The sequence below is a fragment of the Maylandia zebra genome, linkage group LG20 (assembly GCF_041146795.1).
Source record: "Maylandia zebra isolate NMK-2024a linkage group LG20, Mzebra_GT3a, whole genome shotgun sequence".
NCBI classification, from domain to species: domain Eukaryota; kingdom Metazoa; phylum Chordata; class Actinopteri; order Cichliformes; family Cichlidae; genus Maylandia; species Maylandia zebra.
In genome coordinates this window covers 14,448,688-14,460,699 of record NC_135186.1, presented here as the reverse complement: position 1 = coordinate 14,460,699, position 12,012 = coordinate 14,448,688, and the positions used below count along the sequence as shown (strand labels likewise).

Sequence of the window (12,012 nt, the reverse complement as noted above, 5' to 3'; positions counted from 1 at the left end):
ATAATGGATTTCATGGGGACTTATTGCATTCTTACAGGGGTGTCCATTAATCATGGCTACATGCAGATTGACTCATCATCGAGCAGGTGTTAATGCTATTAGTGATGAAGGTAGAATTAATTTGTGCAGCGGAGTACGGTGCGATCTGCTGTCGGTGCGCGTCTCTCGATCCGAGCGTGTTTTTCTGAGCTGTGAGGAGGAGGGGGGGAATACGCACCACATCCGACACGATAGACAGGAAGCAAAAGAGACTGGTAGTACCAATCGCTCCTGTCTGTGGTTGCCTTTTATGTGATCCTGTGGCCCTTTTTGTGTTTTTGTGTGTCGACGGTTGCATCTTGCATGACAGTAAGGTGTGTGTGTGTGTGGGGGGGGGGGGTAAAAGGATGCTGTCGTGTGCTGCAAGGGAAAATAATACAAGGTCATTAGGAAACATTTAGAAAAAGATTGGTGGGGGTTGAAGGGTGGTGCAGTGTAGGTGAGGGGGAAGGATGGATGCAGGGGGGAGAGAGCAGGAGCGAGGGATGCTGAGGGAGAAAGACGGTATATTCATAGCAGCAGCGGTATTTATAGCCGCCCAGAGGAGAGGAGAGAGCGCGGGGGCGTGGCTTTTTGCGCTGCTTCGCATGGCGGAGAGGGAGAGTGGGGAGGAGAGAGGCAGCTCTGGCGCGAGTGAGTGAGCGAGAGGAGAGGCTATTTGGCAGGAGAGGGAAGGAAGAAAGAAAGGCGGGAGAGAGGGAGGGCTGTTTTTTGAGTGAGCGAGTTTGTGTGTCTGTGTCCCTGAGAAATAGAGAGAGAGGGTGGAGAGTACTGAGCTGAGAGAAATCTGTCAGATTCAAACACACTGTCTGTGTGTGTGTATGTGTGTGTGTGTGTCTGTGGTAGAAAGAGAGCGAAGGATGTAAAGAGAGGTGGAGAGCTGAGGAACACATAGAAAGAGACCGAAGAGGACCACAAAGTGAGGTATGTACGGCTGTCATGCTGCTCATAAATCCAGAAACAACCTGTGTGTGTGAGCATGTGCATGCGTGACTGAAGTGAATGTGTCTGTGTGTTTATATATAGTTTGGTGTCTTAAATGGACACTGTGTCCTCTTGGGGGGTTTGTAAGTGGACAAATGGAGCTACTGGCTGTTAGAGGAGTATCAATTATGTAATACAGTGTGCACCATTTTCACTGTTGATGCTCTGTATATGAGTGTGAGTGTGTGTGAGAGAGAGTGTGTGTGTTTGCGTGCTTGTGTAATTATGCTGAGGTGTTTATGTGGCCATTGTGTGGAGCCCTGCCACTGTGCCTTGACCATATGGGGTGATTTACAGCCACTGTTAAAAACAAAAAAACACCAGTGCTGATGGAGCTGTGGAACCTTAAATCCCACCTGCTGGCCTTCTCACCTATAAGGAGTTCACAGCTATTTTCATGTTATGTTATTAAGGCACGCAGATAAACAAGCTTCTCAGAGGCATCTGCAAAGTAGCGCTCCCTTTGTGCTGTTGGTTCACAGAGCAACAACAAAGATTGTGATGGTAATGTAAGACAGCAGCTCGAGTACAGACACAGCAAGCTCAAAAGCTTATGTAGGAAGCCGAATGGTGTGTTTTGTTTTCTTATTTGATGAGTTTACCTTTAGTTAAACCCAGGAGGAGCAGCAGATTCGAGAGCGACATTGTCACGATAAAACTTGAAATTCTCACGTTGATTGAAATCGTAGCCCTTCCGGCTCACAGGTTGGCCTGATCTAAGATGCAAATCCCTGACCTCAGATGGCAACACGAGCGTCCTTGCTTTCACTGCATCAAAACAACTGCACAGACAGTGGTGTGCTTCAAGCGTGTTTGCTGTGCTTGCACATGCATAACGTGGTGCTAATTTTGACCTACTCCACTTCCCTCATGTGTTGATTTGCCAATGAGCTGTGCCGGACACTTAAGTGACATTACAGGAAATCAGGCGTGACACTTTTTCCACAGAATTTGAAACCACATGTGGTCACAGTCTTTAGGTCACAGTCATTTTAACCCAAAGGATGCAGAACAATTTAACAGTAATTTTACTTTCTATCTATTGATGCAGTCATATGCTGTAACCAATTCAATATAGGTGAATGTATGTCAGGTAGGGTGGACCTGCTTTATAACTATTTTATGACCATAACTTCAAATTTGTAATAGCAGGTCTGGCTAAAAGATGGTGGAGTCAAAAGTAGTTTTGTTTCCGTAAATGTAGAACAATGGAAATGGAAAGTGGCCTCAAATATGCTTACTATTAATATATATGCATATCTTAAAAAAAACTGTAGTTAGATTTAGTAGCAGTGGAGATATTTGTGTAAATGTCCCTGATTTCATATTACAGCAGTGAGATTTTCTCTTTCAGTACTGTAGACCCGAGGAGCAAAAATATCAGTAGAACTAAACCTAAAGCGCTGATTAATTATCTCACTTAGAGAAGGTTTCAGCGCTGTGCTCAGGCAGTTTCAGCTGTGCCTGAGGAGCGGATGTGGCCTGACAGCCTTCCACCCCCTCACACTGCCCAACTGTTTCATTTCACCTTTTTTTTTTTTTTGATATCTGACGGGATCTACAGGTATGCATTCCACAAACATTGCCTGTAAATGATCTTCTGCATTAAAGTCAACTCTCCGTGCTTTTGCAATTAGGTATCATGCCAGAATCTAAAAGGCGCCTGCCATGTGTATAATATGGCTACTGTGCTACTGCCAGAAAAAATGTATGTCCTTTTGCAAATGTAAATCTTTTTGCTCTGTGCCGGTACTTAGTGGACTGCTGGCCGCACTTTCTTTTATGGGATGAATTCCGTGTGGTTCTCCTCTACCACCTTGAAACTAGCTGACCCTGTGCTGTGTGTTTTTGGCTGTGACGCGAGCCAGGATTAAGCTGCTGCTAAAAAGATTTGGTGAGATTTTCAGGTAACAGAGTAATTCTCTACAGATGGTTGTGAGAGGAAAAAAACCTGTGGTAGCATACTATTATGCAGTTTCCTGTTTGCTGTGGAAGTTTCTGCACAAGCAGCACTTCACAGGGTACACAGGAGTGTATAGAAACTCTGGCAAGAAGCAAACAAACCTGGATTTTGGCTACTTTGCATGGCGAATATAGCGTCCTAAATCTCATGGCAGATTCTTAATAAGTTATGGGCCTGGAGTCGGTATGAGTTTGTGCTACCTTTTGTTGTGATGCAGTCACGTTGGCTGTATACTGTGGTTTCAGAATTACCGTCATGCAGCCAGTTGGCTGACAAATAAGGTAACTTCCAGCAGTTGAAAGTCGGTTGATACCCACTACCTTTCTAGTTATCTTGATGACTCAAATCATTTTACACTGCAAGTCACACTCAGCCATTCACTAATACTGTTCTTTTGTAGAGTCTAAGCAAAAAAACTGTATATCAAAGATGGATGTAGCCACAATATCATCACTTGGGTTTTAGACTCCGTAGCTTGAAACCTCAACGTTAGCATTTTACCTTCTGCTGTGCTGTGCGGGGGGATTTTGTAGATCCATATAACCATATCTGGAAGGGAGTTCTAAGTGCTAAGTTATTAGTTAATGCTAGCAAGCTTAGCAAGGTGCATCAGGTTGTAAACCTGCTAATTAATGCTACGTAGGATTTCACTCACTAAAACTGAATCATTAACTTTTTGGGCAAGAAACTCCGCACCACACAGCAGGCCATATTATTGATCAGATAATTTTCTTTAAAAATCCGCCAAGTGGCACCAACAACACTAGGGCTGCCACGATTAGTCGACTAGTCACGATTACGTCGACTATCAAAATCGTCGACGACTGATTTAATAGTCGACGCGTCGTTTGAAGCTTTGTAAGATCACAAAAGACGCAGGAATATGTAGTAGGATTTAAGAGTGTAATAACGGATTGAAACAGAAGATGGCAGCACTGCATGTACAAGGATGCCAGCTGCCGTTAAACCCCGAAGAAGAAGCTGTGTCCCAGAATTCATAGCGCGGCCCAGCTCAGTTTCCAACAATGGCGGCAGCTAGTTAGTTTTAATATTACTCTTATTATTCTTTCTGGGTCACAAAATAAACGTTTAACATATTTTCAGGCGGGAATGTAGCTGTGGAAACCTCAAATATCTGCTCAGTTTATCAAGACACCGCATATTTTCAAAAGCGCTCCGACGTTTTCGGAGACGTCTGTTACCCACTAGCTCGATAGCTAGCCGGGGGCTAGGCTAACTAGAGCCGTGAGAACACCGGACTCCCGGCAAATCGTTTTCAAACCCACCGCCGTCTTTCGCTACTCAGGTTAAACATATGAGTCACTTAGATAACTTAAAAATGTTATTGTTTGGCTTTTTTTTTCTTTTAGTATTTTATTTGTTCCTGAGTAAATCTGTTTGGCTGAGATTAAAGTTCTAGTTTTTACACAGCTGAATAAACGTCAAGCAGACAACTGATTATCAGAAGTGTGAGATGCTGGAGAATCTACTCCGGTGTCCTGTTATATTTTAGATATCAAGGAGTTTATTAAACTTCACTGAAACAAACTATCATCTTGTCTTTATTTTTAGTTAGCACATACCTTAAACACTTAAAGCTGTAAGCTAATGATAGTTATATAAGAGCAGATGCTGCTGGTGCAATAAGCTGTACGTTTTACGTCCAATGGATGATGATCTGATTAGTCGACTAATCGCAAAAATAATCGGTGACTAGTCGACTATCAAAATAATCGTTTGTGGCAGCCCTAAACAACACAAACATGGTTGAGGCTGGTTGAGTTCAGGAATCAGCAGAGGTCAAGCAACCTGCCAGCAAAAGTAGACGCATTTCTAATTACAGCTCACTAGTATGGGTAACATTGTCCACCATACCTTGGTTAACGATGAAGGCAAAACTTTTGTTTTGTTTTTATTCTAGGCTTAAGCTGGACATTTTAACAATGGAGCAAATGGGACGTGACTCAGTTTTGGAGCCAGCATCAAGTGGACAATAAAGGAAGTGTAGTTTTCAGTTCATCTACTTTGGTTAAATGTAAAACCTGTTGAAGTTGCTGTTGGCTTTTAGCATGTGTCAATCTCCAGCTGTGATTTGTAGTCACAGAGGTGAAAATTAAAAAAAAAAAAAGGCTACAAAAACTCACTGTAAGAGTTACTACAGAAAGTCAGTGTTGCATTTTCACAAAACTGGGATACTCAAACCAGACGACTTTTAGAAACAGCAGTCAAAACGGAAGCAGCCAACTTCTAAGATATCTACACATTCAGCTGGTTATATGAGAAAGCTCTTCATGAACCATATCGTGACTGGACAGCGGGTTTTATTCAGTCTCTTTCTGCCCACTACAGAAGTTTTATTTATTTTTTAATTTCACACCCACGATGTGTGGCATGCACTTACTCTTTAGATAACTCTGATTACATCATCAGGGTTTCCTCTAGACCATTAAACATTTATGATCATGTCCTGAGAAGTACTTATCATGATTAGTAAACAGAATTGGCCGAAGGTGTGATCCCTCATTTAGGTTACCTCCCTATGTGTGGAACAATATATGCTTAAAAATACATGATGCAGCTATATTTTTCCATCCACAGGTCCAGATTGTTGATCATTTATGCAAATTCTGTTTCATCAGTATGCTTTTTTTACATTGCACATTGTACAATAATATGACGTGCCAGACACAGTATGGGTCTATACTTTTCTTTTTTTTTTTGTAAGCCATGTAATGTAACATTTTTGTTAGCTGATGTTTATCCTACTCACTCCTCCTGCAGTATAAGCTGCAACCATCTCCATCCTGTCCCAGGTCCTGATTGCATCTAAAAGAGGCTCTCCAATCAGCACGTCAATTGATCGGTGTCACACCTGACTCTGTCTGACTTGGGCTTTTACATCAGTCAATGCACAGCTAGAGCATACATTAGCATGATCATGCATTCATGATTTTCAACATTCATCTGTGGTGACGAAGCTGCTTCAGCACCTGTGTCTGCAGTGCTGTTGAGCGGAAGCCTAATAGTTCCCAAAAGTCAGCTTTTCGGGAAGTTAGATCATCTGGCCGAGGGTCCCGCTGGCTGACACCCATATGTTTCCTTACTTGTTTTTATGATTTTTTTTGTTTGTTTTTACGGTTTGGCTATGTCCTGAGTTCAGGGGGTTTTGGGATAGTTTTCCTCCGAGGCAGCTGTAAGAAGTCTTACAATTTGCAATTAGACAGCACAACATAAAGTTCTGCACATTAACACGGTCAACATAGCAAATCGTTGCTGGCTAACAGTAGTGTCAGGAAATCCCCGTGCAGTATCAGCATAACATCTAACACAATATCATCCTTGTATTGATTCTGCTTAGTGTCCCTTTTTCTTTTTTCCTTTAACTGACATTAGCAGGAAACCCCCTTGATGGCAGTAAAGCTCTAAGACACGCTACCACATTTATCCTGCCCTGTCGTCAGTCTGCTTTATATTCACCACGTGCACCACGTGACCTCTTTCATTCAGTGACCTTGACTTTAAGTATGAAACACTGGTCCCCTCTAACCTCTGTCTCTCTGTCCCGGCCGCCACCCACCCACCCCCACTGTTTTCCCTCATCTTTTGCTGAATCCCTCACATCCCCTCCTCTCTCCTCAGATCATTTACAGTGGCTTTGTTCTGTGCAGATTAAGGTCGCACGCTGATGAAGGCTTCCTGTGCCTCCAGAGGTCTCGGGACCCTTGGAGTCTCATTTGCAGATTTTCTCTTCGCGTTCGCTCGCTCTGCTTCCAGATTTACTCTCCACTTGAAACCATGACTGACTATGTCTGGATCACATTCAGTGCACTGTTTTTGGAGGAAATGAAAGCACAGGTCTGACAACAGTTGTTAAGATGGCATTGAAGAGATGCCAGGCCAGCTTTCTTGTTTGTTTTTTATCTCCTTGAGTGTGCCGTACTGCCGTACAATCTACCTGCATCAACAGTATTAACTTTACAGTATAAATGAAACTGCATTAAACCACCTGGTGTCTTTTAACTTCAGTTACTTTTGTGAACTGAACACAATTGATTGCTTGTGGCGGATTGAGGAACAATTTCCACTGAAGGATTTTTTTTTTTGTATCCTTCACAGGGTTCTGAAACCTGTTGAGAAACTGACACAGGATGTGGGGGGTGAAGCTGCCTCTGTATATATGGGTGTGTGTGTGCTTCCTTGCATGTGTGTTGAAGTTAAAAGTGAGAGATGAGTAAGAAACTGATTTTCATTGACAGCCTCGAAGGACTTGAAAGTCGTCCTCAAAGTACAGAAAATCAAGCGCACTTTGCATTCTCTAAATATGTTATTTTCTCCCGGTCTCTTTCCTGTTGGCTTCTCTTCTCTGTATGTTTAGTTATGCATAGGCACAATATATTTACATTGTGAACTTGTGAACATGACACGTCACAGCACTATGATTTGACTACAAACAAAAGATAACCAGACCTTATATTACACAGTGAATGGTAAAAATGTTTAAATATTAAGAGCACTAGACCAGAAGATGATTTAAGTTAAAAAAAAAACCTCACCCAGTTACCAAGCTTAAAAGGTTATTCTGTGTTGGAGAAATCAGCTTGTAGCCATTTTTAAAACCCAACCCAGTGTGATATTACGAGGTTCAACCAATGAAAAACCTGCCCACTAACTGAATACACTGAGGTAGGGAATAGACACCACCTGTTTGCACAGTAGAAATCATTAGCAAACATAGACTGTATATATGTGATGGATGTAGCCACTGTTGTTTCATGAAGTCCTTTTATGAAACCCCAAAGTCAGAGCGCTGTCTTAGTATTTTGGAAGAAGTAGTAACTATATTTAGGCTGGGGATGTGCACGTCGGGACATTTGTATGTTGCTGCTCTTGTTCGTCTGCGTCAGAAATGCTAGTAGGTTAAACATAGTTTATTAGTGCATAATTGCAGCTGTTTCAGAAATGCCACTAGCCAGGATGATAGCCCCTTATTTCTTTTCTTTTTCTGCTATTCTTTTCTAGATTAGCTGGGATCATTGTCCTGTTGCATCACCCAGTTTCAGTCGAGCTTTAGCTATGTCAAAGTTTTCCGTGTCCGAGAAGTGGCTAACTTTTTCATCCGGCTAAATCACCACGGTAACTTATGCTGAACACATAATGTTGTCTGGAACAGGCTATTCTCAGAGTTTCCACTTAAAATCGACTGGAAGCGCTACGTTTTCACTCATAAGCAATGTCTGAGATGAGGTGTTTGCGCTGTTAAGCTGTGTTTGGTTGTTGCTGTGCTTTGTGACCAGTCATCTCCAGTTTGGTCTGGTCTGTCCAGAAAAGGTTATTACAGAAGTCTTGTGGTTTCTTCATGTTGTTTGCTCAGATACAACTTTGTAAACCTAGGCTGTGTTTCCATGCACTCTCATTTAACATGCTGTCTGATGCCTGTACTGTCTGAGATGTGACTCTTGGGTTTTTTGCAGTTTGTGTGAGCTCTGCACAGTCTGACCTTGAGTTGGATTTATTGGACTACCCACTCCTGGGAAGATTGTGACATTGTGTGAACACACACCTGGATGCTCCGGACCAGAAAACTGCCAGAACGTCTGGTTTTATAGAGGTGCTCAAGCAGGCTACTGATCAATTAATGAAGTACATTTGATTATCACTACCTGGCTGCTACTCACTCTTAAGTAGTTACCCATAAGTTACGCTTAATTCCTATGGAAGCAGTAAGTGTGTACTTGCTTTTTCAGAGGAGACTGTGAATAATGCCCAACTGTTGGGAAATTTAAAATGGGAATTGACTCACTTCTGAAGTCGGCCTCTACTGGCCATTTTTAGGAACTGCAGTTTTTTGTCTCTTACATGTTAGCATCCCTTTTCATCTTGAAGGTGGCCTCTTGTTTCACCAATGCCTGCAGATGGGTATAACAAGTATACAATACTATAATGGGTATAACTTGAACTAATGTTCTCTATAGTGCTTCATAAATAAAGTTGTCTCGGATTAAAGTTGAGGAGCAGAATTAGGGGATCTCACAACAGATTTTTATGTCTTTTACCTGATGGTTGATGTTCTTCTCAGCCTGAGTAGCACATACACTGACTTTGCTGTGTTAGTGGGGTCACCTCTTAACACAAACCAACCCTCAAACCAAGAATGACAAGTCATTAATAGATCAGCAAACCACCAGTGATTGAAAAAACAAAAACATAGACCAGTGTGTGGTTGTTCTCTAACCAGCATTCATATATATGTGCTTCTGGAAAAGAAAAGAAAAATCACTGAATCACTGGAGGTATTTCCTTGCCTATTACCTTCACGGACATCCCCAACAACCAACCTACGAGGCTACGACTGTCCTTCATTATTGGTGTTACTCATCATCTCTCATCTCCCTCCCACCCCAGTCCTTAATCCTTCACATCCCCATCACTCTGCCCTCTTACTGTCCCTTCTCTGCACCACCCTTGTCTCTCCACCCCTCCTATTATATCTCCATCTCTGGTGTCACTGTCCCTTTCTGTCTTGTCACCCTGCCCCCATGTGTCCACTTCCTCTCATTCGTTCACTCTCTCATTGCGGCCTCCGTAAATCTGTTCCTGCTGCCTTTTTCCTCATCCATATCCAATCTCATTGTACTTCTATCTTTTTTTTTCTCCCCTGCCCGCTGCTCAGGCCAGCTCACCTATGGATCACCGCTCACATCGGAAACCCAGGGGATTCCATGGACGCATCGACCTGACTCACATCCCCGCCAAGAGCAGCCAATCGACACTGATGCCGATGCACTGCACTCAGCTGTAGAGCAGTGAGGCCAAGGGGTCAAGGGTGAAAGGTCACAGGCTACTGATCAAGAGCAGAAGCTGAGGTTACAAGGTTTCAGAAAGAGGGAAGGACATCGAGACTCCGAGAAGCTATCGGGAAGGAGCGTCTCAGTGACAGACGAGGGCCAGGGGATCGAAGATGATGACTTCACACGGAAAGCTGAGGCGGGAGAAGGGGAGCCTGGCTGAGTATGAATCGCAGATGAAAGGTGAATATGCATGCGCTTGTCTCCGTGTATATGCTTGCGTTTGTACATGTGCGTTTGCCTGCACACATGACTGCACACAAGACAGCACACGGGCAGTCATGCATGAATGTGTGCACTGCGCAGTCATCCACACACACCCACACAAATATACATAACACACACAGTATCTGAACATATGTGTGCGTACTCAAACCTAAGCTCCGTGCAGAGTAAAGGGAGGAGAGCAGAAAAGCTTGCCTAGAAAGAAGCAAATCATTTTTGTGTAAGTGAAAACAAAACAACAGCAAAAATGACCAGTGCTGGCGTAATGAGGTTTTCTCGTGACACCAGCATGTTTTTGTCTGTTTGTGTGTGCGCATGTGTGCGTCGTGATTTGGAGGCTTCATGCCATGGCTGCCTGGCTCTGTGTACTGTACTACAAGGGTGTATTTATAGCTAGTATTAGTGATGCTGTCTCCTCACATCCAGTCAGCCCCGGGCTATGTACTCACACAAAGACAGAGGAAAAAGAGTAAAGAGGGGAAAGAAGGAGCGGGCGGAGTAGAGGGATGAGCAATGAGAGGGTGGGGGTAGAGGGGCAGGGGGTGAGGTGAAAGAGCCAAGCGAAGGTGGTGTTTTCTGAGAGAAGGATGTTTGTATTAGCCTTTTTAGAGCAAAGAGCAGCACTGGGTCGCTGTGCTACTGATTTAGTTGTGTTTGCATACAAGCTAGTGTGTAATACATATCGATATGATTATAACAATTAGTATATCACTATCACATTACAGGGGTAGTCAAACAGCTGTATCGGTCACACCACTGGCTGCGTTTTATAAACCTGATCATAAGACATGAATTATTATTGATCCTCTATCTGAGTTAGAGGGAAAGAATTCCAGTGAAATGATTCATATACTAATGGTGAATGTGCGTGCATTATTTCCAAATGTGCAGAGATACAGTGTGTCTCCAGCTTGTACTTCAGGAGCCGTTGTGATAGGGGTTTTTATTTTTCCTGTCCTCTGTTATTGGTGTCTGGGGATGCCTGTCTTTGAGTGGTGGTGGTAGACGTACTCTCATTCTTTGCAATTAAAAGTAAAAAAAAAAACTTACAAATGTACAAAATGTCCTTAAACATGAAAGGTTTGAGCTGATTGGCCCTTGTGAGAACACCTTTTAAGACTGTAAACACTGTTTTAATCTGGTTTAAGTCCTCATCCTGATGCTCATGTTTGAACTTCAGATACTCATATTGTCTGCATCTTCATGCCTCAGTGCAGTGAGTTGCTGCTTTCTGAGTGGCTGATTGGATATTTAGGTAAGCGAGAGGTTGCACCTGATAAAGTGTCTGAGTGCGTGTAGCAATAATAAGTCAATATAAGTCACAAACTCCTTATTCAGTATTTTTTTCTATTTATAATGTCAGTGAAGACAGATGCCCCGAATAGGGTTGTGCAATTATCCACATTTTAATTTTTGTTAATAATCCAAATGTTATTAAACACACACAGGGAAGATAAACTGTGTTGCTTTCTAACGCTTTAAATAAACAAAATTAAAGAAAAAAACACTGAAAACAACCTATACAATACTCTATAGTAGCTTTTGAATCAGTTATAAAAATCATAATCCTTATTTATTTTCCTGTGCTTATGTTATTTTAAAGTTCGTTTCCAAACCTTTATTTAGTGATTCAGTTGGACATCAGGCACATACTGTATTTTATGCACTGGCTGAGCAGGTAATTACATTTGCTGTGATTGTTAGAGGTTGTGAGCATGTGTTTACTTCGGTGTCTAATCTATTTTTTGTCTCCCCTGTCTCCATCTCCCTCGCATCTCAGACCTGCGGGCCCAGCTGACAGACCAGATAAAGATTTTAGACTCCCAGGTGGAGGTGAAACAGCAGCAGCTCTCAGACCTGTCTGAGTTTCTCCGCCGTCGGGGTGACATCGAGTCTGAATATGCACGGGCCCTTGACAAACTCACAGAGAGGTTTACTCATAAAACAAAAAAGTAA

General features: G+C 42.7%; 1 protein-coding gene across 2 annotated transcripts in view; it reads left to right on the top strand.

The window, feature by feature from the left end:
- The first annotated feature begins 671 nt into the window (after window positions 1-671).
- The window catches only part of LOC101465899 (SLIT-ROBO Rho GTPase-activating protein 3), a 39,533-nt gene continuing 28,192 nt past the window's right edge, over window positions 672-12,012 (top strand). For both annotated transcript variants that reach the window (XM_004565452.5, XM_004565451.5), the window contains exons 1-3: window positions 672-963; window positions 9,657-10,014; window positions 11,837-12,008. In XM_004565452.5, coding sequence (XP_004565509.1) covers window positions 9,945-10,014; window positions 11,837-12,008 — 242 coding nt within the window. In that variant the 5' untranslated portion in view covers window positions 672-963; window positions 9,657-9,944. The remainder of the gene's footprint in view (window positions 964-9,656; window positions 10,015-11,836; window positions 12,009-12,012) is intronic.